Source organism: Drosophila hydei, unplaced genomic scaffold (genome assembly GCF_003285905.1).
Source record: "Drosophila hydei strain 15085-1641.00,03,60 unplaced genomic scaffold, DhydRS2 tig00000361-arrow-arrow-pilon, whole genome shotgun sequence".
Lineage (NCBI taxonomy): Eukaryota > Metazoa > Arthropoda > Insecta > Diptera > Drosophilidae > Drosophila > Drosophila hydei.
In genome coordinates this window covers 233,386-260,324 of record NW_022045717.1, presented here as the reverse complement: position 1 = coordinate 260,324, position 26,939 = coordinate 233,386, and the positions used below count along the sequence as shown (strand labels likewise).

The 26,939-nt window shown below is 39.8% G+C and overlaps 1 protein-coding gene across 2 annotated transcripts in view; it reads left to right on the top strand.

Annotated features, from left to right (window-relative positions):
* The first annotated feature begins 531 nt into the window (after positions 1 to 531).
* LOC111593022 (adenylate cyclase type 9) overlaps positions 532 to 26,939 on the top strand; it is a 57,724-nt gene continuing 31,316 nt past the window's right edge. Inside the window, exons 1-2 of one of the 2 annotated variants that reach the window (XM_023305563.2) lie at positions 532 to 1,058; positions 16,740 to 17,093. In XM_023305563.2, coding sequence (XP_023161331.2) covers positions 17,085 to 17,093 — 9 coding nt within the window. In that variant the 5' untranslated portion in view covers positions 532 to 1,058; positions 16,740 to 17,084. Of the gene's footprint in view, positions 1,059 to 1,664; positions 1,677 to 16,739; positions 17,094 to 26,939 lie in introns of those variants that run through there. The other variant, XM_030224124.1, reaches the window with a different exon arrangement.

The following is a 26,939-nucleotide window of genomic DNA, read 5'->3' as shown; positions in this document are numbered from 1 at the left end:
TCAGCATAATCATATTCCAATTAATAGCATCCTCTGCAGCGGTCACGTCCGCCTATGAAATTCATTTTGTAATTTTTTTTTTTTGGGTAGTTCCGCAAATAATTAACTTAATTTTTTGAATTCTCGATTACTGAAAACAATCATTTTATATTTTCTTAAGAAAAAATAAAAAATTATAAAATGATTTAAATATATTTGTATGGAAATATATTTAAAATGCTTAAAAATTCCAACAAAAAATATAAAAAATATATTTAATGCTCAAATTTTTTAACCAAATATGTAAACATTATTTTTATTGAGTGCAACAAATAGAATATGTTTAAACGCCATAATGCCTAACAGCATGTTAACTGAATTCGTGTGGTTAACATAAAAGTGTACTGTTATGCTCCAAATGGCACTGCCAATGTACAGAATTATGAAGAATTCGTATTTTTTGCTGTTTAACTGCCAGCAAAGTTATCGATAAGACGCGCCATTTGAAGCAAATGTATGCCATCGATAATTCAGAAACAAAAACGAAGCCGAATGAGGCGGACGTGTGACGCTCGCGCGCGCATCATTTTGCATCAGTGCCGCAAAATGCGCGCGTGTTTCAGTTTCAGTTCGTGCTGTCATTTGTTGCTGATGGCCAAGTGAATGTGTTTACAATGTTTGTCCGTTGTTTCCTTTAAATGCAATTGTACTCAAATAAATACTTAAAGCAACTATATTAAATAGTAATATTATTTAGTCAAACTACAAACTAGACAAAACTGCAACGGCAACAATAACAATAACAATCAAAACTAAAAACTGAACGTGGCTGCTGAGGGACGTGCGATAAGAACGGCAACAACAACAATTGCAATTCGCCGACTTCTCTCACTGCAACAAAAACAGCAACAACAACTATAACAAGAGAAGTGTGTGTGTTTTTATTTTAGCTGCATTCTTGCCAGCGTCGCTGCAACTGCGTTAACGGCGACAGCGACGGCGGCGACGACGACGACCGCAACCGCGACTTCGTCGTTGAAAGTTTGGAGTCCCAGAAACATCCAAAACGTGGTTTCAAAGTAATTAATCTATTTATATATTTTAGCATATGCATAATAATAGTAATAAACAAATATTGTAATAATAATTGCATTTGTTCGTGTTGTTTGTTCATTTTTTTTACTGTGCTTGTGCTGTGTGTGTTGTGTTGTGTTGTGTGTTTACCTCTTAATTAGTTTACCTGCGACACGCTTTGTTGTTGTTTTCTGTGTTTGCGTGTGTTTATGTTTGTGTGTGTTATTGGTGAGTTGATATGTTTACCTTTTTGCTTTTGTTTCTGTTTTTATGTTTGTCGTTGTATTCGTGTTTGCTTCTCTTCACAGTTAAGCGGATCAAAAGACAAGCATACAACATCAACAACAACACATTTTAAAATGTTGCTCATTTTGCATTCGTGCCTTGTGTTTTTGTTTTGTTGCATTCTACACTTCCCGACGCCGACTGCAGCAGCAGCAGCAGCAGCATGAACGACAGCAGAAAACATAAACTGCCAGCCGAAGCGACGATCGCTTGCTGCCTGCCTGCCAGCTCTTAGCTCTCAGCTCTCAGCCACGGTTGCCACTTGAGCGAAATGTTTTGTACCAACGAGGACAGCACATGTACCAAATACGTTGAAAATGTACCCAATCTCCACTCAAGTAAAACAAATAAGTTTCGAGCAGGATTCTTTTCAGCTTTGAATTTATTTTTATATCATTTATACATAATAAAATAGTTACTATAAGAAATGTACTCGCAATTAAAAAATATATAACTTTTAGTTTTTTTTAAATAATTTTCGTGAATTTTACTAATTCGACTTAAACTCAATTCCATTCAATCAAATTTAAATAGATTCCATATTTGAGTTGAAGTCATTTTTTCAAATGCTTGTATAGTTTTTGTGCCCAAAAGATGATGTGCCACTTTTGGTACATTTTCTTTTTCTGAAATATGTGGCAACTCCAAACTCTCAACGATATATTCGCTATTCTCCGCTCTTCTGTTGCTTCTCCTTTGGAATTTTTGGCTTGTTTTCTTTTTACATTTTAAAGCTCTGAGAACTTGAAGTGTCTCATTTGTGATCTCTCCTTCGCTCGGTTTGTGGGAACTGTTTAAGCCTGCACCTGGGACAGTTAGTCTCTCGCTAGTGCACTGTGCAGACACTTAGCCATAAACATTTCCTTTTTTCCAAATGCATTAAATGCATTTTATGGTCGCCTCGTGCGTTGCAAGTCGTTAACAATGCCTGGCCACGCCTTTGCCGCCCCAATTTTTAGTGGCGCTATAGACACTTGACCATTAAAACATGGAAACTAGCTGCGCAAGCCAACAGAGCAGAAAACCAACAAGCCACAAGCCAATTTACCGCCTGCAGCAAGTTGGCAACAACATCGATGCCAATATCGAAATTGTGTGTGTCGGATGCGACATTGCGTCTGCCTGGCAGCTTGCCGCCTGCTGCTTGCTGCTTGATGCCCTGCTGCCTTGCGTTGCATACTTGTAATATCCGTAACGTCTTTGCTCAATATGGTAAACATAAAAATATGAATCCAATAACTGTAATTCGCTCTTACAACTACGCACAGTACAAAGCCCTAAAATCAAATTCGATTGCGGCTTAAATCAAATTTGCTGCACTGTAGTGCGAGCCATGAAGCTAGCGTATCGGACGACTTTACTCCAAATTCTTTTAGTGCTTTGTATAATATGATCAGCTCTTTGTCTTTGAGCTCCAGCTAAAATATAAAAATTAAGAAGATTTCCTAAGTTAGTTTTTGGGAAAAAGTCCAAGATTGTTTGGGCTTACCTATGTAAACACTTGTCAATATAGAGTTTTCCAAGTTTCAGCATTTGTGGATTCTTTCGATTAAAATCGATATCAACTTAGATCGATCGATTCTTCTAAAGTTGATATACGCATATGACGAGTATAACACTTTGGCGAAAGCAGTTCAGATCTGGCCTGATCTGACCCGAGCTGACTATTGAGTCGTTCACTCCCGCTCCCGACTCTCGTACCCATTTCTCGCTACGATTCGGGCATTGCAATTCCATTGGCATGAACTTGTTAGTTTTTTATAATCATTTCTATAGAAACGCTCTAGCTTTCGATATTTATGACGTCTTCGGAGCGTGCACGTGCATAGGAGACATTAGATAATTCACGTAGGTTTGCCGTACTTGTTTTCGCTCAGTGTACTAGCTGACGTAGGTTTGCAGTGAACTGGTGAGTGCATTTGCAGTTATGTGCAATATCGTATAGAATTTCAATACCACGAATACGCTTGACGTTTGACAAACCAAGCGTTGAGGCGTACGAGGTGGGTGGACTTCTGGGCGGGCGTCGCTGTGGATCCACTTTATGGTGGAGCACACAGCTGTTCTCTTACGTAAGCATATCTCAATATCAAACAATGTCGCTTCAGCTATTTATGAGGGTAGCGTTGCAAATGCGAGTGGATCTTCTCCATCTGTAAGTCGTACGACAACAATTATGGTATCAGCACTACAATGGAAAGTGTTCAAATTCTATTCTCTGACACTGTCCGCTGCTCACGTTTCAAACTAACTTTGAATATTTCTATTGTGTTTGCCATTCGCCTTTGTTTTAGCACTTTGTCAACTAATTTTATACCCGTTCACAAAGTGCAAAAGTTTATAGCTTTTTCTCCATATCATTTACAGGTCTATCTGAAGAGGAAAACCTATAAATTCTTTTCAATATAATTTATGGTTATTCCGTCAAAGATAGCCACGTAAATGGTATGGAAAGTACAAAAATATCGACAGGCATCGATAAATGCGGCTATTTTTGGAGTGTAAACGATTTTGTATAATAAATTAGATAATATATACTAAAAAGATCATAAATCGAACGTGGAAGCGACTAAAAATATACAAGTCAAGCCAAACAGAAGCGAGCCGGTATTAAAAACTATATATAATTTGGCTTCTGGATTAGTTTTTATTAAAAAAAATTAAATAAATGTAATGTACTGTAAATCAGGAAGTTGATAAGCATTAGCGATCCGCACTTAACATAGTATTTGCAGCTCAGTGTTAACTAGAGATAACATAGGTATGTTAAGTGAAATATAGTTAACAGCTGTTCATTCCTTTTAGCTAGATATCTGAAAAAATATATTGGAAAAGTGATAAATTTTTTCAATTTTTAACGATTTGATAAAAACGCATTGACCTGTTCAGGGGAGTTTTTATTGTTTTGTTTTTTTTTTTTTTTAAGTTTATCTTTATTGCTTGTTGCTGTCGCTGTTAATTGTGTGTGGGAGTTCCCCGTGCTCGAGTGAAGGGCTGAAGTCTTTGGGGAAATACCTTCAGGCTAAGGCCGGTCAGCATGTAAGCCATTTAAAGTGACAATATTAATGCAGCAATGCAAGTGAGAAACTAAGACAGCAGATGGAAAAGCAACAGAGATAGAGAGAGAGATGGAGAAAAGGAAAACAACGCATGGGACTTACCAAGCAGCATTTTATTATTGTTTTTCCTTTCGGGGTTTCCTGCATTTTTGGGTTTTTTTGTGCGCTGCTTATGCTGAGTTTCGAAGTTCGTGCCATGGAAAATTGCTCCTGCTCCTTTCGTCTGCCCTGCCCGACCTTTTATTCATAAGATCGCAATTTGAAACAACAACTTATTAGTTAAAGTCAACGACAGAATTCATTTACCTAATGTATATTACGTTTTGATTTAATCTGGTGTTGGTGTTGTTGTTGTTGTTTGTGTTGTTGTAGCTGCCGCTGAACTTTTAAATTACTCGTATAAAAATTTATGATTTATATACGCATTATACACACACACACACGCACACACAGAGGCTGAGAGACGCACGCGTTTAAGACCAGTTTCAGATTCCGAGCTTGACGCTGAAAATCTCTCGAAAATTTCCGAAGCGTGAAGCGACACCAACAACAGTCGCAGCAGCAGCGGCAGCGACGTCAACATCGACAGCGACTGCCAGAGCCGCTGCAAAAACAGCTGTTCCGCTACGAACTTGAGGCAAAGTCAAGCGTTGTTGTTGTTGTTGTTGTTGCTGCTGCTGCTCGTTCTCGATCAGCATCGAGTTGTCCAGCCGTTCAGATCGTTGGATGTCGCTTTTTGGTATGATTCAGTTAGCGACTTAGTTGTTTTTAGCATACTCTAAGCAAAGTCCTTTAACTACGCTACGCTCCATGTGCGTGTGTAGATTGATCTCTCTCTAATAAGTTATATACAGATAGATCTCTTAAAGGGACACGCCTCAAGCAAGGCAAAGCAAATGAAATATTTAATGCAACTTTCAAATGTTAAGCTCCAGACTGCGAATTCAGCTGAGATCATTAAAGTTGAGATCATTAAAGTTGTTCATTATATGCAAGTTCAGTGATTAATGGGATTCTAAGTAAGCTGACGTTACGTTGGTCCAAAACTAAGGCATGTAACGCGAAGTTTATGTTCCGAACATGAATAATTGAAATCCAATAAAGCAAATATCAAATTTATATAGAAAAAAGATCATTGAACTCTATAAGAGTTGTTAAGTATACGAATTGCACTCCAGTAGGGTGAAAGGGGCTTTTTCACTCAATATATACATATATATATATATATATATATATATATATATATGTAGGTAGAGCATACAAAATTGGTTATATTAACTGAGATTCTGCATTAGCTCTGGGCATATATGGTTATTGTTGTTGTGGTTGTTGCTGTATGTTTCTTGCTCTATCTGGTTGTTGTTGTTCTAACCCAATTGCCCGGAGCTGAAGTCCGGACCGCCTCTCGAATTGTATCTGAATCTGAACTGACTGAAATCTGTGACTGTCACTGCGACTGCGACTGCGACTGCGGCTTTGAGCCAAGGTGACGTAATGCCAACGCCTAAAGTGGCTTTTATACGCTTCAACAGATCAAGTATCAATTACAAATCATTCACAAAGAGCCCCTGGCAAAAACAATTTCGCTTTGTGGGTCATCCATTTGACTTGACTTTGACTTTGACTTTGAGTGGGCAGTTTATCCTGCGTGAGGAGCTGGCTGGCTGTTGGCCATTTCGACATTGTCAGCGCATGATTGGCTCTAATTGAAAGTAAATATACACATGCACACACACACACATATACATATATATATAGCTATACTATAGAGCATATAAATACCTGTATTCTGTTCCATGTAACTGCAAACGTTATTCTCGACCATTTCAGATTTGTTTGAAAATAAATTATAATTAGCTAAAAATAGCTGAAAACGAACGTTTCGAGAGCGCCCCAATGGGCACCCATTCGGCATCCATGGGGCCACTTGGCAACCACTTCTCGGCGCTCTCAAAGATACTTTATCAAATTGTTGTGGTCGCTGCTCTTGCCTCGTTGTCAGCTGCTTTCGTATTAATGATAATATCGGGTTACCGAAGCGTCTTCTGTTTCATGTCGCTTCTGTTTCACACACACACACACACGCACGCACACACACAGACACCTTATTTTCTTTTTTATGCCATTTGCCATCAGCTGTCAGCATCTCAGTGCGTAGACTTACACCGGACAGCTCGCAGATTAGCTCCAAAACTGTAGCATTTACCGATTGGCATTCTGAATATAAATAAACAACAATGAAAATGTTTTGTTAACAGCAACAACAATTACTAACAATGTTCTCGTCACGGCCATTGCGCAACGGCAACGGCAACAGCAACGAAAAACGCAGCGGACTGCACAATACTCGTTCACGTTGCATAAAAAAGCCAATCTTACAGATACGATCAACAAAACTCAACACTAAAGCTGTCAAAACTTTTGATTTAAATATATATTTATATAGATTATATTCCGAGTCAAGACATAGTAAACATTTAGTAATTTCGGAACAGCATTCTCCAGTGCTTTGCGCAGAACCCATATACTCTTTGCCCTGCCTGAGCGAGTATATAAAAAATTTATACATGAAATCAATTTGTCTAACTTTGCCGTTGTTTTCTAACGCCTTTTAATGGCATATGATTTTGATGGATATCTTGCATATATATAGAATGAATGTGGACATACATATATATATATATATTTATAAATCTTAGATGATATTCCCTGTGTTTAGGTTTCACAGCTTAAGCATATACATATGCCATGCCTGTGAACGAATTTCCCAGAAATTAGCAATAATTTTCATACGACTTGAACCAATCGAAGCACTCTGAATCCAAACTGGTTCGAAAGCGAAATGTAATTGATAAGCAGGTTAGCTAGGTTAGAGCTGCAATGCTTCGTCTTAGATAACTTCATATTTTATAGAGTTATAAACTGCGCCGAGCCATAAAAGATTTATGGCGCTTAGAACTAAGTCTCGTTACACAAGCGTTTAGCTAAGCAGCGATAATATATGAAAGTTATACGAAATATAAATTTGCGAATTGCTTTTTTATTTGAGGAAAATGTAAACTGTTTTAACTTGAGATCAATGATGGGATTTGCGATGCAGCTGAAAGTCAGTGAAATATAAAAAAAAATATATTTTTTTAAATTTCCTGCAAATTAGATCTATAAAGATTATGTTTCTTTACAAGAGACATCACAAGAAGGAACTAGTTTATGTACCGAAATACGAGAAACTTGCAAGAGAAAAAGAGAGAGAGACAGGGAGAATGAGAGAGAGATGGTAAAAAACAGAATAGAGAGTATCTTAAGTTAGAATGAGAGGGACAATTATTAGAAGAACAGATACAGAGAAAGGCACTGATAGAAAAACAGAATGAGGTGCATGAGTTACTGTAAAAGAGAGAGAGAGAGAGAGAGAGAAAGATCGATACAGAGAGAGGCAGAGCGTGTCATAAGTTAGAACGAAAGTGAAAGAAAGAAAGAGGCAGAGAAAGAAAAGGAGAGAAAGGGATAGATTCAGAGAAAGAGGGTGAGGGAGAGACAGAGAGAAAGAGAGGTAGAGGTAGAGCAAGGCAAAATTTATAATGTCAATGAGAGGTAGAGCAAGAGAGAGAACAACATAAGTTAAAGTGAGAAAGGTCAAGAGTAGTTCAGCTACTAAATGAGTTCTCCAGACGATATCTTAATTGCTTGCTTTTGCAGTCCAGCAGAATTAGTTTCAGGCATCGTAACTGTATTTTTGAGAACAATACAAGCTAGTCATGACTTTAGTCTGGTATTCACTCTCGACGAATAATTGTGTTTTGACTAAGCAACTCTTCAGAAAAACCGCTTACTCCATTGAATCACAGTTTTGTTGGTCTGTGTTAATTTCGAGCCATTTGTTGTGTTTTCCGTAAGGGTATTTGAGTATTCTTCCAGTTTCCGACTGTTGCTAATTGCATTTGCCATTGTTTGTGTTTATTTTTGGTCTTTTGGCGTCTGCTGGTGTTGCTTCGGTTGCTGTTGTTGCTGTTGCTGTTGCTGTTGCTGTCGTTGTTCTTGTTGTTGTTGTTGTCTATTTACACGTTAACGCTTATTTATCTTTCAACTTTTCGACTTTGTGCTTAAAGTTCATGAGCACGCGTGCCGCCGCCGCCCGCTACACTGTGTGCTTTACCTGGTGCGATGTAAACAAATGCTTAAAAATGAATTTTTCAATTTTCATTCAACGATACAACATAAACAGCAAAGACCAAAGGCAAACGTAAACGCAAAGGCGCCGTGCCAGTGCCTCCAGGCAAACCAAGTTCGAATGGCCAACAGTAAGATACGTAAACGGGAGCCGGTCAAGGTCAAGGACTCAGGCGTCCCTCTTCTCTCTGCCCGCGAAACAGTCTCTACTTCGAAAGCTATGTCACTGGCGACCTAGGGAGACCAGCTGATTCTATATATACATATGTGTATATATGTATATATATTTATATATATATATATACTCTTGGTCAAGTGAGATCCGAACAGCTTAATCGTAACCCTTCAGAAAGCTAGCAAAAGTATTCAGATCTTCAGTCTTCCACACATCATGTTTAGTTTTGAAATAATCGATAACTTTTCCATTAAATCAATAAAATTTGCAATATTTGATGACATCCCAAATAGTTTTAAAAGCTTAGGTTAGGTTTGCCAAATAGATTCACTTACAGCAGGAACTCGAAATCAGTTCAACAAGTTAAATAAAGTATGGAAACAAGATATATATATATATATAACAGTTAAGCGTTGGGCTCTTTACAGTCTAATAAAATAATCATCAATAGCGCTTTTTATGGCTTCACTTATCATAATAAATATATATAGTGTATATTTAGTGTAGTTTCCTGTTGTTCTTTATTGAAGGCGTTGAAATAGTTTTCCGCTGTGCAGAGCTCATTATTGGTCAGAGATTGGGCTGAGCATCTGGCATGATCATAGAACCATTGGCTTCGCTTTTGGGCTAATAAACATTGAAGATATTATTAAAAAACATTTACTCGCTGAACTACATGGAGCTCATCAAAATACCTGACAATTGTTTATGCCAATAACTGAAACATCTGTCTGCCATTGCGATTTCATTTTATTATACTTTTCTCTCGCTCTCTCTCCCCCTATCTCTTTCTTTTTACTATGGCAAACTTAAGAACAGTAATTTGGAATGCTTCTATCTACACTTTTTCTGCTGATCCCATTTACTGAATCATGCCCAACGTATTGAATCATAATGCATATAGAGCTCTAGCTTTGAGTCAGCATGAATAACGCACGCTTAAACATCGTGTTCGTATCTTTGGCTATGTGAAATTGAATAAGTTCTCTTTGGCTTAGAGTAAATTTGTAATCCCTGTTAATCATCTATATTGATTATTATTGTTGTGCAGCACTGGTATTTGGCTTGAAGCAAAGGCTACAAAGCATGCTCTGCTAGTAAAAGTGAGAAGAGAATATCTCTATTATATACTACATAGTACTTTCCGTTTCCTTATCGAGAGTAATAGCTTTGAACATTTGATTACGAAAGTCCAACTAGAGTAAAAGTTATTCCACAAGGCATAGGCATGCAATTGCAGCTGTGCGCAGGGTGCAGGTATCTGCTAGTCGGACACCCCTAATTATGCTCTTGTTCTCTTGTCATGTTCATCTATTCATTTACTATTTGTATAGGGCAGGTAAAGGTTATTGGACATGTTTGCTCTATGCATTGTGCTTTTCATAAATATCTATACATAAATAATTCAGTTCAATTAAATATAGAGGCAGCTGCATTTGTCTATTGTTGTTGTTGTCTGGACTATTGTGCATGGATTAGCTGTGGTCGACTCGCCTAATGCAGCTTTCATTGTTTTAGCTAATTTTGCACTCAGTCGGTCTACAGCTAAGCCCCCAGCATTAAGCATAACTATGAGCTGGAGTTGAAGGTGAAGTTGATGATGGTCAAAGCAACGTCTAATTAACGCTTTGTTTAAAGCAATTGTTGTCGTATTTGTCTGTGGCAGCAGCAGCAGAAGCAGCAGCAGCTGCTGCGTTGACTTTTGTTCTTAGCTTGCTTACTCGACTTTGCCTAGCTAAGCTGGTGATTAGCACACACACACACACACACACACACACACACACACACACACACACACACACACACACACACACACACACACACACACACACACACACACACACACACACACTCAGTCAATTGTCAAGTGAAAGACAATGAAAGAAATTGATGCTGCGCTTGCGTCGCCGTCAACTGAAAATTATTTGAATTATTTATAAATTATATTGTATTGTTATTGCTGCAGCTGCTGCCTGCGCTAGCTTTGGGTGTTTGCAATGCGATAATACTAATAAAATCAGTTCAGTGGCAAAGTCAACAATGTGGACACACGCACAGCATGGCTGTCTGCATAGATACAGATATTTTTGTTTATGCATTTGCGTTTCTGTTTCTGTTTCTGTTTCTGTTTCTGTCATTGTACCACAATAATGACCCCGCCTAATGCCGCATATTAAATATTAATAACCAATTTATGCATAATCATCCAACAAACCGCAATGGACATTGTAAAATGTCTGCCAACAACAGCAATCGAAAGCAATTAACTAAAGAGATGCTGTGCATGTGCTGCTCATAAATATGCACATAGATACAGACATACATACACAGAGACATACATACATACAGGCATATGTGTGAACTACATTGTTATGATTGGCGGCTGAGAAACCGAAATCGAAAATCTAGTCTATAAAACCTTCTTCCAATATGATTTCCTGCTGGCTTAGGTGAAGGATGCATTTCAGGCTTTGCTTGGGCAATTCATATAATTTATTAACAGTAAAATATATGATTCCAAAGGCTAGCGCAGCTATAGCCTATAGCTAATAGAACATTGAAAAATCTGAGTCAGGCTGGAAATAAAGAAACATCTGATCGGACTAAAGCAACAAACATAGTGAAGATGTGCAATTTAACAAGAATTTATGATTTCAATAGTACAACAAGTGAGAGTGCTCCAGTGGGGAGTCCACGACTGAGAGATACCCTGAACCCTAAGCAGAGCTGGTATTCCAATCATTCTATACGTGTTCAAAGCAATCCAATCATGGACACACACAAAAAGACACATTGGATTTCCAACGGAGATAATTGAAATTTTGCTGCATCCTAAGCTTTTTTACACAGAGTCACATTCTGATTAAATTCATAAGCATATACATATATATGTGTGTATAAATTGAAAAGTAAACTCTATTAATTCTTAAGTATCGTGTGTACGGCATGAAACTATATAATCAATTTTCGATAATGCTGCTCAAGTTAAATTGGGTCAAGGTCAAGTTTCTCACCTGGCTGTTGAGTGCTTCATCATTGTAGCTTTCTGAGATTGTGCGATAATCCAATTGGAATTGTGTTATTCTTAGGCTTTCACAGGGCACTCAAGGGGATTCCCCTGCAGCTGCATTTCCTGATATGTGTCGGCATTCCACTGGGCAGCGATACGAGTCGAAAGACGCCATGCGAAACACCCAAGAAATGCATTCTGTCAAATGACATAATCCCTATAAATATTGAACAAACAATATGGGTTCGAGTACTATTGCTGCTGTTGCTGCTGGTGTTTGTAAAGTGTGACAAGAGCGTTAAAATAAAATAGGAAAAACGAGTGAGTTAACTTTAAGCGGGACTGATTGACTTGCAAGTACTCTGCACACAAAGCTGGGCTGCCATTGGAGCCAAGGCAAGTTTGTTATTCAGAGCTTTGTTTTTGTCTCTAATGAGAGTACTAATCTGCACCAAAAGTGAGCGTATCTATAAACTAAACTGCCCGTTCTGAGCGCTTGCAATGCGTACAGGGTATACAAAAGCGTGTCAGAGTCGAAGCATTGAGTATTGAGTGCGCTCTGTAGGCGTGACAAGCGCGCAACTGATACAAATTAATTGCGGCGCAGACGCAGCGCAGACAATGACGTCGACGTCGACGTTGACGTTGACGACGTTGAATGCCGCGTGGGGAGCAGCAGCAGCAAGCAGCAGTAGCTACGCTTGACATTGGCTACTGCAACAGCAGCAGCAGCAGCAGCAGACAACGAAGCTCTTCAAGTGCTCAATGTAATTCGAGATGCTGCTTATAGAGTCTGAGATCTTGAGAGCGCAGCTGCCTTGCAGCAGCAGCATCAGCAGCAGCAACTACAACTACAAAAACAATGCACATTTTATACAGGAAGTAAAGCATTTTGTGTTTCATTTTCATTTTCTTAAACCTCTGGCTGGGCTCAAACAAGTTGCAATAAATAATAATGATAATATTGTAGTTTTGTGACGTCAGCAGCGAGATAAAAATTGCGGCAATGGTAAATGGGACTGCATCATATATACATATATGTATATATATATCTGTATAAATATATATATATATATGGCACATGCATTAAACTGAGACTCACAGACAGACGGCGCTTCGTCTGGGTCTGCAATGACAATGCAGAAAGAGGAAAAATAAAAAATGACATCGACAGGAAGGAAGTGTTTGCTGTTAATGCTATGCAACCGTTGCCAGTTGCTGCGATTGGAATTTGCAAGCGTTGGCAGCGAACACCTACAGCAGATTCCGTTACCTGTCACACTTTTGCCTTTGCAATCTGCGAGTCACCTGAATGCAATGAAAAATCCTATTACTTCTGCCACTATATGTTGATAATGGTCAGAGTCTTTGTATCGCAACAGGCAATTACATGAATTACATTAATAACCAAATTACACTCATCAAAATGCATATTAGCAAGAGTACTATTTGCGGGCATGCACGACTTGCGAATACCGCGATTCTCCCGCTTAAGCTGCAGCTGCATCGCTCGCCCGAGTGCATTTATTAAAGCAGCGATTGCGGCTCTCTAATAAAGTCAGTTCTCCTATCAATGGATATATGATATTCTTATATATTAACTATAATATTGATAATCGCAGAGCATCTTAAAAGAAACCCCAGCTAATGGCACCAGCAAAAGCTTAAACTCATTTTAATAAATTAGAGTCAAGTGATTCGAATAGGAGCTAAATTGAGCATAGTGAAATCAATTCAAATACAAATATGAACTAAATATTGGGATATACTATATTATTGTTTAAGTAACTCTCCTTCTAAGCCAGTTAAATCTGAAGAAATATATTCAAATATATCAATTCATATATATATCTATATATATAACTACATCTATATCTTCTTAGCTATTTACATCTACTTGTCTACTGTTTTATATAATAGTTTAGATAGTGAGAATTGATCGTAGAACTATAATTTATATAAAAAGTAGAGGTATTTCATCGTCGTGCTGTTTTCATTAGCTTTCGTTGCGATGTGTGCACATTGCATAATATTTTATTCTCGCTAGATTAGCATATTTATTGATTTCTCGCTGTGTAAGTGGGGTTTGTGGTTCTAGAGATCTGGAATTGCATTCAGTTTGCTGCCAGCTAAATATCCAAACAGAAAAAAAAACAAACATTAAAAAACGCAGCTAAAAATTGTGTTGGGAATGTGAATTTGTTTGGCATTTGCCTTCGGAGTCGTTGCTGTTTGTTTCTCTCCGAGCTCGGTTGATTGCGTTGGCTTGTTGCTCAGATTTCGTCGGCTTTAGTGTTAAGTGACATCGACACAAATTCTTTGGCATGTGGCGACAATCAAATTTCAAGCTTTGCTCAGTGCTTCGATGCGAAATCATTTCCCAGCTGAAAGCCGAAAATTCAGAATTCCTGGAAACAATTGCAGCACTTCTCGAATATATGCTGATTACGAGCCCGAGCTGTGAAACTGCGTTCGCCAACTATAATTCCAAATAATCGTTTGCTATTGACAAAGCGTATATTGGCAATATCACGCATTCGCCACATGCGCCCATGCATAATGCATTCTCATAATGCATTGCGCTTGCCCACGAATCGGCCAAATGAATTAATTCTGCCCACAGCGACAACGACAACGACAACAGCAGGTACCGAGCAAGCGGACAGGCTAAAGCAAGTTGTCATCCCCGTGGCTAAAGTCAACTAACAATCGAGCATCCACAATACAGCACCGAACCGAACCGAACCATCAACTTGATTAAGTCGATTAACACAAAAACGCTCATTACCAGAGCACGAGCTGGCACCGTCCCATCTGGTACCGGCGAGATGAAAGACGCTAAGCCGACTCTGGAATGCTAAACAGTTGGTAAAAATCGTCATTAACCCACCGCCAACGACAGTTGTTTGTGTGTGCACGTATATCGTAGACTTTGGGGCTTCGTTTCAACACAATCTTGACATTCTCAGACTCCGCAAATGACAAACAAAATTAGCTTCAATCAGGGAAATTAGAAAAACATAACAAACAGCTTTTTTAATCGTTTTGACACGTCTCTTAGTATTGACAGCGTTTCCATGTGATTTGAAAAACGAAACGAATATCGTAAACTTCAAGTAGCTTATTAACTATGCTTGGGCATGTTTGCTTTTGGCAATATAAGAAACAATAATAGAACATCTGATCTCTAACTGCATTTCCGATATTCAATTTTCTGCGAGTCTGCATTTTGGATGCGGAAAACCGAATATCGTAAATCACTTCAAGTATATAGAAAGCAGAATTGAGGCATGCTTAATTTAAAGTGACATCATTTTAAGCTCTGGCAGCATATTAAATTGTTAGTCTTCTATTAGAATATATTGACAGACAGATTAACCTAAGCTCTGGCAGCTTATTGAAGATCTTCTTCCTGCACTCCCTGCCAACAGCGAATATCGTATCAGATTGTCTAGCAGGCTCATATACAGCTCATAGCTTGACTCTGACAGCTCATTAAAGGACCACGACTACAGAAATGTTAAGCTTTCAATTATAATAGGCATAATTGGTGGCAATTAGCTGCTGCTGCTGCTGCTGCTGTCAGTGTGGGCTGCACTTCGATGGAATGCATATTTGATCAACAGGCCCAATAATGGTGCCAAATACATAGTAACTATTGCTGATTATCAATATCATTATTATTATTACCGTCTTTATATTTGATAATCATTTCGATTTGAATATTTTTGAATATGTTTCTATATAATTGAAGCTGGCTCAGCCGCAATCGCTGCACGCTGCTTGCTGCTCACTGCTAAGCAAAACTATTCCTCCAATTTTACTTTAGCTCCCCACTCTCTCCCTCTCCCTCTCCCCCTCTCGCTCTGCCTGGTAAATCGTGTGTGTGCGCGCCTGTGGTCTGTGGCTGTGCGTCTCACTTCGGGCGGAAGCACAACGGCAATGATGTTATTAATGTACATTATAGCCCCTGATTATCATTGCTATGCTTATTATGCTGATTATGTTACACTGTTATACTCTTCGCTTCGCCGTCCCCCTCGCCGAGTGCCCGCCCCATGCACACGCACGCACACTCAACCGCTCCCCTATTTGTGGCACGCACTGTTTACTATATCATTTCTCAGCGGAATTTACAGTTTGCAAAACTGAAAATGAAAAAAAAAATAAATAAAAAACAGAGAAAATAATTTTGTCATTTAAACTGAAATTTTACAAATTGAGCGCAATTCCTAAGTACACGATATTATAGCCACTCAGATCTGTTATTCAAATTGTCGTTTGAACATGCATTTGAGACATTTCAGGAAATCTATTTTTGAATAATTCCAGCAAACTGATTTTTACAATTTGATTTTTATGACATTTCTTATGAAGCCAAATAAAATTTGAAATGATTGATTTCAGTCATTAGTCGTGTTCTCTTAGTCATGAGAGCTAGAAACAAGTTATTTATCGTATTCCCCATACAGATCCAAGTCGTAGTAGACATATAAATCCAGATGGTATATGATGCGAGCGTACCTACGTCTTTGGTACACTTGTACCAAATGCTGCAGCCGTGAGCAAAGCACAGATTCAGAGCAAAAGAAACAACAATAGCTGTAGGCCAAGAGGGGGCAACGGTCAAGTGGAACGGCGGCATACACAAACCGCACCGACCAGACCAGCTGCCGCCGCCATTGACGCGACAGCGCTGTCGCTGTCGACGTCGACGGCGACGTCGTGCGAAATTTATCACCCAAAAGATTCTTGAACTCGACGGCCCGTAAGGTCGACAACTCGGCGTGGCTAACGGCTACCTGCTAGCTGCTACCTGTCACCCTGCATTTCCCCTTTCGCGTCACCTGTCCCGTAGCCATCTCCATCCTCCTTTACCCGCTAGCCCTCGCTGTCGCATTGTTTGATTAATGTGTCGAGCCAGGCCATGTGCATTCACTAATCTCTCGATGTGAACTTTTTTGTCTGTTTCGTGTGTGTTTTACAGCCATGTGGCGGCGATGAGGCAGACAGCAGCTGGGAGCATGCCGTGCCACTTGTTGCATGTCGTTTCCATGCAGCCAGCGCAACGGCAACAGCAACGAACTCGCATCAAATATCCTGCATATTACTCATACGCCATGTGTCGCCAGGATGCCATCGTAGCATGTTGCAACAGCAGCTGCCACCGCTTGCGGCCACGACGTGCTGACTAATTGAACGATCTATATTACAATAGCAGCAGCAACAGCAACCGCAACTACAACAATTAATTTAAGCAGCATCAACAACAACAGCAACAAGAACAACAACAACAATCAACAGAACAAAGTTGCCCGCAACACAGCCCAAAATGTCTGAGGTAAGTTTGCCAATAAATTTTATGTCAGTTGCAAACAAAATCTTTGGCATACACCAACAGGCGCGATTCAGTGCAAGCTTGATTTTAACACACTGTGGAACAAACCCGAACAAAATATATAGCAAAATTGTAATGCTAAAGAGTTAAGCCTGAGACTTAAGTAACACTATGTAGGCAAAAGAGTTTATCAAAATTAAAGAAAAAATCTCAAATTTACACAAATATAAGAAAAAAGCTCTTAATTTGATATATTCAGGAATCGATCTCGAGCTCGAACCAGCGTCTATCGGTTGTTTGGCTTAGACAGCTTGTTGATCCTTTGTTGATCCTGATTCCATCAACTGTCGATCTATCAGCTATCAAGTTTTATATGAGCAAAAACATTTCATTCATTATTTCAATTGGAAATTTATCTGACTTTCGAGGAAAATAAAAATGTAGCCAAAAATTAGTTTTGAACTTGCACAATTTTAAAGTTAATAAATAAATATTAAAAACTCTTATACTTAAAATTTTAATCTCATTATTCAAACTGAAATTTTCAGCAATTTGTCAATCAAGTCTGAGTATCGCGTGTTTTCTTTAGAGTTACACAAGCTGAAATCATAATAAAATAAAGAAATATATTTTTAATATCAATAAAATGGGCTTCATGGGATACAAAATCTTATGACATTAATGGTTAAATATGTTTTAAAGCACAGAAAAATTTCAACAATTATTCAGTTTAATCATAATGATATGTCATTTTATTAGCTATTAGCTGTCAACTGAAGCACAAGAAGGAAGCATAAATAAATGTATATATACATAAATAAATATATATTATATATATTCATAGAGCTTAATGTACTTTCCTTAAGAACTTTGTAATTCTAGCTTTTGATTTCTTATTGAAAAATTTCCTAGCTTAAATAAAGTTTTCTTATGACTCAAAGACTGTGGAACATACGAAAGCATGAACTTGCTTAAACAATTTGAAATATGAGCTCTAAGTTCACAATGTTGATCAACGAATCATTTAATATTATTTTGATAGATGATGTTTGAGAGTAGGGAACTGGCTTCAACTTTAGCCAACTAAGAAAAGTTCGAAATATATGCGGAAAGAAATATTTAAAGCTAGTCTAGTTTCAGCAAAACATTTCTCAAATAAAATCCACAGCTAACAAAAACAACAACAACAACGGGAGCAAGAACAATATGTTGAATGCGTCTTTCTTTGGCCCCGCATAAACATTTGAATTTTGGGTCAGTGACGTCGTCGTCGCCGTCGTCTCATATCTCATGTTTATGTATGGGACACACACTTACGCATTCCCTTTTAGGGAGAGGGCGGAGTAGGGGGAGAGGCGAAGTGGGATGTGAAGTAGAAGGAAAGCGGCGGCCAAAGGCACCTTTTGCTTTGGCAGCCAACAGCTGTTGGCAAACTCGTGCTACAAATATTGACCTAATTTGCACCTGTTTACAAATTCATTTGGCTCGCCGTGTGGCCCACATCGCATATCCTCGCATCCTGTGGGGCAGGACTTTGCGTTTTTGGCGCATGATTTATGCAGCAAAACGCGAACGTATTGCGAGCCCTGCGCGCCATCCACTACCCAACGCCCACCGTCCACCGCCCAGTGCGAGCGCTAGTTTTAAGTGGGTCAAACCATGTCCATGCTCATGTCCCAGCCAGTGTGACCGACTCAACCAGCGGCAGTCCACAGGATGTTTGCGGTGGCTCCGAGCTAGCGGGCTTGGCATGCTTGCCTATTGCCTGGCGCTGCGACGGGGCGGGTCAGTTATGCACACATTGTTGGCATTCCCTTGTTAAACAAATTTACATTCTCATGCACCAGCAGAGCAATCAGACTCCAGCTCCAGCTTCAGCCAGAGTGTAGTGAAAGTTCTTTACAACAATCAAAATGCTTTCAATTATGGTTTGCCAAAGCATTACACAGCAAGTTGGACACATCCAGCTTTATCATACTACTCTCATATTTACGTACTCTAAAGCCCAACAACTGGAATTTGTCAAGCGTCAGCAGTGGCTGTTATAAAATATATGTGAAAATCCTTTGCACCAACAATGACACCAAGCCAGAGATAACTTTTCCACAAAAAATACAGTCAGAGTCGAAAACTACGGCACACAAATAGAAATCACAGAATAAGTCTTTGGGGCAGCTTTGCAGCACTTCACTCTGTGACTTGATTTTGTTTTAAAAATATATCTGATATATACACATATATAGGCTTCCGGTTTTTGGCCAACAGTATGTAATTTTTTTGAGCAATTAAAATTTGCAAAGGCCGCAGCCACGTGACTTAGTTTGAAAGTCAATTAGTTTGTAGCAGCACAAGTTAAATCTGGGTTAAATGCTTCTTTCTATGATGCCTGAAACTAAAGGATTTACTAAATAGAGCTCGCCAAAAATAAATGTTTTTTGTAGAGCGATTATGTGCCGCTAAAGCAGCAGAGAAAATCAAGTCAGTCGGGCGCCAACGACTGCACGACGCTCGTTATATATATAATTTTAGCAGATCCAGAAAGTGTTTCAACTATCATAGGGTTTCCTTGCCAGCCCTAAGATATATCTACTTTATATTTTTAATATTGGCCTAACTATTTATGCTATATAAATTCAAAATTTCAAGTCTCTGACACACTAAATAAAGGAGTTTCATATGTGCCACACTTAAGGTCTCATGACAGTCAGCCCAATATGCTCTTTCCACTTGCTGAACGAGTATCGATGAGTATCACATATTTTAGTTTATATATATATATATTTATATTTATTTTAGTTGAATTTGTAATGCATATTTGGCATTAGCCAACCATCTAAAGTAGAGGCACTTTTCTGAAATGTGAAAATGAAAACGAAAACTTTAATCGCGGATTGCTTACGCAAGAGCTGAACAGCAATGGCCGTAGCTGCTGGCTTCAACTATTCAGCTATTCAGCCATTCAGCAATTTGTACATATGGAAACAGATGTGTACACATTCAAGTCGAGCGAAGAAAAGAAATGGGAAACCGAATGAAATGTGCAGATAAATTGCAAATTGGCATTGGAACGTCAAATGGTTGATAAGCGAGCCAAAGGGATAACCATATGAAGTTAACTGATTTTCCACTTCAATCTCTGGAGTCCGCACGAATTGCCAAAATGCAGCGCACAATCAAATCGACAATGGATGGCTATACCCTGAATCCATTGCAAATGCCCAAAAGGGTAGCTTGTGCTGCGGCACGTGAAGTGAACGGACGGCAGACACAATAAAGACGAGCTAATTTGATCGATAGCCATGCCCGGCTGACGTCCGTTTGTCTGCCTACGAAAGTAAACTGCTAAAATTAGTTAACAGAAATTCGAAATATTTATTCTTGTATACCGTAAAGCCCCTTTAATAATGCTGCTTATAAATATATATTAGATAACATATATATGCTCCCATATAAAAGCCATAAAGATCAGACATGCAGCAGCTCACTGCAGTGTACTGGGTATATGCTAGTCGGGCACTCTCGCCTAGAGCATACTGGTCTCTATTGTTTACTGAAAAGTACGAATTTTGACAGACATTGACGGCAGCTGTTGCTGACAGCATGCAGCATATGGAAATACAGTTATATATGATCAGCTATCGATCCTTGTCGGGACAGACAATCAAAATAGCTTGAGACCCTAGGCTGAAGATCTGAAGATTTGAATACTTATCTTTAGTTACTGTATACTGTGTCTGTATATATCTCAGAACAGCTATCGTTATGTATTAGAACTTTTGCAGGTTCAGGTATAAGGATGCTAGGAGAAAGGGAGCTATAGCGACGTCGCTGTCTCGCTCTCGTAATGGCAGCTCAGCACTGGCCATAAGATGACTTTGTGGCAATTTGTTAACAATTGAAACAGTCAAATCTTAATTGAGATATTGTATTAAACACTTGTGAATAGATACGCTCAATGCGCATCAAATTTCCTGCATCGAAGGCATGAAATGTTATTGATATTTCGTATCTAACGGTGCGCAAATTGAAGGCGTTTGCTTTGGCGCCGCAGGCTAAAGCGAACGATTATGTTAATGATTATTATGATTAAGGCAAAGATGTTGACGATGTTGTTGTTGTTGCTGTTGTTCATTAGAGCACTAATTTATCCTGCAGACTAACGCCCTAGCCTTAGCCATTTGGGCGTCTCTGCGCTGCCAGCGCGTCAATTTGTTTGATTGTTTCTGTTTCCTGTGCATTGATTTCATTGATTGATGCGTTTTTAATGATGGCGACAGGCGGCAGGTGCTTAAAACCTGGTAAAGCAGCCACTTCAATCATTAGCGAGACTCCACTAACAACCTCTGGCTCTATCCACCTGTCACTATCCCTCTCTGTCTCCGTCTTTGTTGAGCTGTCGTAAAAGGTAAACAAATTGGCAACTCGTCGCGTCTCGATTGCACTGAACTAAATGAAAAATAAATACCCAGCAGTAACTGCTTGAATAAGAAATAAAACTATAACCAAGTGAAATCTTACGCATGCCGCACTTGACACTCTCTTCAGGCTATATAGTATCGGCTATATAGTATCAGGCTATATAGCTATCGCTCCATGATGATCTAAGTATCATGATAAGGAGAATATAAGAGGTCAGCTCAAATTGTTTCATTCATAGAAGGATCCGACTAAGCCGCACACGATACCATCTTTAGAAGAAACAGTGTTAGGGGCAGGTCAGGTTTATGCGCTAGATACAGATCTTTGCTTCTCTTTTTAGAATAATCAAGGAGGAGACAAAGGCTCATGAAAACACTGAAGCTTAAAAATCAAACACGATTCTCTTTGAACTGACCTAGTGTATACAGAGCTATCTCTGTTGTTCTGTCACAATTACATAATACCCGCTAAGAGAGTAAATGTAGCAGCCGTTTGGCCTAGGAAGCCTGAATGGGATATATTCTCTAGCGGTAGCTGGCGATTCGCTCGGCTAGCTGCCATTGCTACAGTCAATGCCTGTTAACTGGCACAGCACTAAAGTTGCGACAAGCAAACAAAAGGGCAACAGCCAAACAAACGAATGACGGCAACAGCAACAGCAACAGCAACAGCAGCAACAACAACAGCATCAGAATTGTGTAGAACATGGGAATGCCGCTTGGCAGTTGGTGTTTACGTGTCGCCTGCAAGTATGCTATGAAAAATATTGTAATCATAAACTATGCCACGCAACAAAAAGCAGCAACTGGCTGTCTGAGCGGAGCACAGCAATTGGCTGCATGAAGAAGCGGTTGAGGGGGAGTGGGGAGCGGGGAGCGGGGAAGGGTTTTGTGAATCGCCTGAATTGGGTTTTCGGCATGTCCTTGCGGTCAAGCCGGGCCCAATGGAGCTGTCGCTTTTGAATTGCCAATGGTACAGACGCAACCACTGCCCCCATCAAGCCGGAGCAAACAGTATAACATAAATCCATACACTACATGACACACAGATAATTGAAGTTCTTTTATATGATTGCAGCTTTGGCAACAACTAAACTGAAGAAGCCACAACAATCGTATTGAATGACCACAATAGTTGGCATCGAATGCATTGTGAGGCAGAGATTTCCCATGCTTTGTGCCCCTTTTTGCCCCAGATCTCTTTGATGAAATTGTCAAATTGTAATTGTCATCTTTACAGCTTCTATGTTAGACAGGAAATTGCGATTGATTTAATTATTTAACTACATAAATTTGCATTACAAATAATCACAGGCAGCTCTTTAGCCAGTTAGTCGTAGTCTGGATTATGCTCAGCTGTTAAGCATAGCAAACTAATCCTGCCTTCCACATTCATTGATGATAGGGCATAAAATTGAAAAAGCAATGCCGAAGCTCGATAAAGCAAATGTCAAGTAGCTGAAATATTGCTTAGAATGGGCTGGGGCTGAGGCTTAAGCTTGAATGTTAAGCAATAGCTGTCACTTTGTCGTGTTGCACGATGTTAAATAATATTCCAGTTGAGTCGAGTTTGCATTTGCTATGTGAACTGCTACTGCTACTGCCACTGCCACTGCTGCTGCTGCTACTTTCTCTTCTGCTGCAGCTACTCATCAGAAATTCATGAGCTTAGATGGGGGCGATAATGGGTGGTGCAATTAACTGGCAAACATCGGCAGCCTCTCACAGGCCGTAATAGGAGCAGCGCAAATACTCTAGCACCAGTTCTCGAATGCCATTAGGGCGTGCTCTCGCAAAAAGTGGCGCAGTTCGTGTAGTTGCAAAGCTGTCCTCAAAGTTGCAATGCAACAGTTTTGCAATTTTTTAACTGCACATAAATTCAATAGATTTTTGTTCATCAGTTATGATGTCTGAGGGTTCTTGTTAGTTGTGTCCAACGTTAGTTGCACTGGCCCCGTATCTATGCAGAAACCAATTCCACTTTATTACAAATTTACCTGTTCAGGTTGCACTATGGCAACCCAGTGCACGGAGTAATTAAGATTAAAAAACTGAGCAATAACAGTTAGTTTTTATATGCCCAGAAATTGCGTAAAGGGAGTTTCTCGAAAATGGCAGGCAGCAGGCAAAGGCGCACAGCTTCTGCTCTATAAAGGTCCTACTTGAAGAGCTAAAAGTTCAGTAAGTTTAGGGACAAGACTTTGTCGTCTTTTGTCTTTAGGTATATTGCAATGATAGCTCTTCTAGTTGCAGGCATTTTGGCAGTTCACTAGCTGCCAAATATTTTGTAATCAATGCGCACAGCGGCAACTGCTTACAGGGTATTTGCAGGTCGACCATATCTGACATGCTGCGCAGTTCAGCAACACTTAGCAAATTTTTTTTATATTTTTTTTGCCCAGCTTCAGCTGCAAATTAACATAAAGCATTTATGGAAATGCCTAAGCTATGGCGCTAAGTGCGCGTCTGACTGAGCATGTGTGTGCGTGTGCTTGTGTGTGTGTGCTTGTGTGTAGTTTTATAGATTTACATACGATTTGCATATGTTTTGGAGTGTGCCTGCGTATGTGTGTGTGTGTATCGCGATGTCAAGCGCTCAGCGAGTTTATCTGTGCGTATGCAAAAGTTTTCCAATTAAAAGTTTCGCAGCGTCGCCACCGATTGCGTTGAGCCGTGTTGTCCTGATCCTGCCTGCGCCTCAGCCAGGCAGTGTGGGCAAATGTGTCAGTGTGTGAATGAGTGAGCAGGCCAAAGGGTAAATTCTGGCGGCAATCAGCGTTGCTGTTGCCGACAATTATGTTGCATAATGAGCTATAAACTTGTCCTGCTACAGGTGAGGGCTGCCGGTTGCTGGGGTGGGGTTGGGGCTTGGGGGTGTGGCACACGCCTAGCTGCAAATGGCGGCTTAAGTGATGAGCACACATGCCAGCTGTGTCTACTCGCTGTTGTTCTTGTAGCCGCTCAAGTGTGCAAAGAGAAAACACGCATACGCCAGGTAGAACGCATCTACTCCGATGTTTGTCTACAACTTCTGCCATGGCTGTTGTTGCGCTCTTGGCAAATGGGGCGTTAAGCTTGGATGGTTGGCTCCATGTCTCTCTGTGTGTGTTTGTGAACTCGTATGTAGGCAAAGGTAATGGGGTATCGGAGCTGTGAACAAACAATTGGCATAATCGCTGCTTTGACAGGTTTGACAGATTGTTGTTTATTGTAGCCATTTGTTGCTGTTCGCATTATGTTGTACTTGTCTGTTTTTTATAACTATATACTATTATTATAGCTGTGGGCCTTTGGCATGTGCCGGACACGTTTCATTTGCCAGCTGGGGCAGGCGGGAGAAGACATGTGAAAGAGCTCGAGTTACGAGTGGCGGGCTGGACAATACCCTACAGTCGGATGGCCAGCAAGACGAGACATTTATTTATTTAGCAGACAGAAAGTCGATAATTATCGATTCCCTGCTCTTATTTTTGACCATGCATCGAATGTCCCGAGAACTTAACCCATTTGATGTGTATGTATCGCTTCCAAATGACCTCTTCCATTTAGGGACTCTCTGAATCTTAGAGCTGGAGCAGGAGAGGAAGGAGTGGAGTGGAGTCGACTGCATTAGCCATACGTCGTCCGAGAGATCTTGCCCTACCTTCAAGTGCCATTGGCGACATCTTCGTCTGCTATTTCTGTTGCATTTGCACTTTGTAAGCTTTGCGGCTTTCAATGTTTCAATGCAAATGAAGCAGAAATCGTGTGCGAATTTCTTACTATTACAAAGTTCACTAGTCTGTCAGTGTGTCTGGCTCTCAGCTTGTCCGGCGGACACTCAATTCCTTTCAGTGCGTCAGCAGCAGGTGCAACATTGCGATGCCAACGCCCACTTTGTTCGCCCGCTTGCATTGTCACCTTGGCGTCATAGCCCATAGCCAACTGCCAATGGCAGCAGCAGCTGGCAGCACCAGCACCAGCGCCAGCACCAGGCGTGATAAGGATCATTTATCTGCTTGTCATTTACCCAATGCCAGATGCGTGCATAAAAAATGTGAAGCCGACAATTCATCTCCACTGCCATTAACATTGAATTCCCCTTTACATATAAATAATCAGAGCACAGACTCGGCACGGCTTATACTTGATGCAAGCTGAATGTGTTAAGTGCCATCTGTGCATCGTCTGCTGGCCATGAATAATACCCATTTGTTGATACCCTGTCAGGCACTCTAAATTTGATGTTCCTTACCCTGTCTCCGTAGCCTTAATGTAACTTCTCAGATTTCCAAGTGAAGAGTGCCTCTACATGAATTTATTTTCATTCTCAACATCAAGGCTAGCACTTTCATTGTAGCTATAGCGATAGTCCTTCAATTGTTGAGATCTAAGTCTGCAGAGGTCAAGTGAGATGCCGTCTTGAGTCCCTTCACAGACTCTGACTCTCAGAGATTTCAGTTTTCTGTTGCCCTACACATTTGAAGCTGATAAGCAGCGCAGATCGCTTTGTCATGCTCCAGTTAAGAGTAGCCATGTCCAGTTTGATAAGAAGCTGCTGATACAACTACAACTAACTATTTAACAACTCTACGATACATATATTTCTTCCCTCTATATATGTTCTCATATATCTAATCTTTTATGAAGTTTATGTTATGCAATTTAGATGTGCACGAAATAGACTTATTTTTTGTTATATTTCTCTTCTTTTGTTGTGTGAAAAGAAATCTATAAATAGTTATAATTGAATGGCATTATATTTGTGATATATTTGTGACATAATGCCACTGAGGGCTCGCATGGCCAGCTAATCAGAGCTGCAACAGTTGGCCCGATTTGTGTAGCCTACCTTTGGGCGCAGCTGTCGTTACTGCCGCACAAACGCATTTACGGCTAATTTCCATTTGTTGATGGGAAAACGGGAGCGTAGGGAACTTAAAGCGGGGGATTGACATTGGTATTGAAAGTGGATTTGGTATTGAAACTGAATGCGTAATACGTAATGCATAATGCGTAATGCGTAATGCGTAATGCGTAATGCGTAATGCTATGGCCAATGATACTGAATGAGTGAGAATACGAAAGTACCTGTTGTGTAACCAGTGGCTGTGTGTACAGTGTGTATGTATGTGTGTGTGTGCTGGAGAATGAACAGCCAAACAGACAGACAAACAAACAAACTAACTAATTTTCTATTGAATAACACAACACAGCTCAGACCAAAAAAAGGAACATAAGGAAAACAGCGAATAAAAACTTATGACCAACGGGAATGGAGCAGGCACTAAGGACGGCAGGCGGAGAGTTGTGTACATATAAATATATATATATATATAAGTTAACTTATAACACTTAGTTAGCTTATAACACTTAATATAAGGTATTATTCAACACTTATTATCGGGTGCTAGACAAGTTAAGGAACAGCCCTGGCAAGAGCAACTCTACT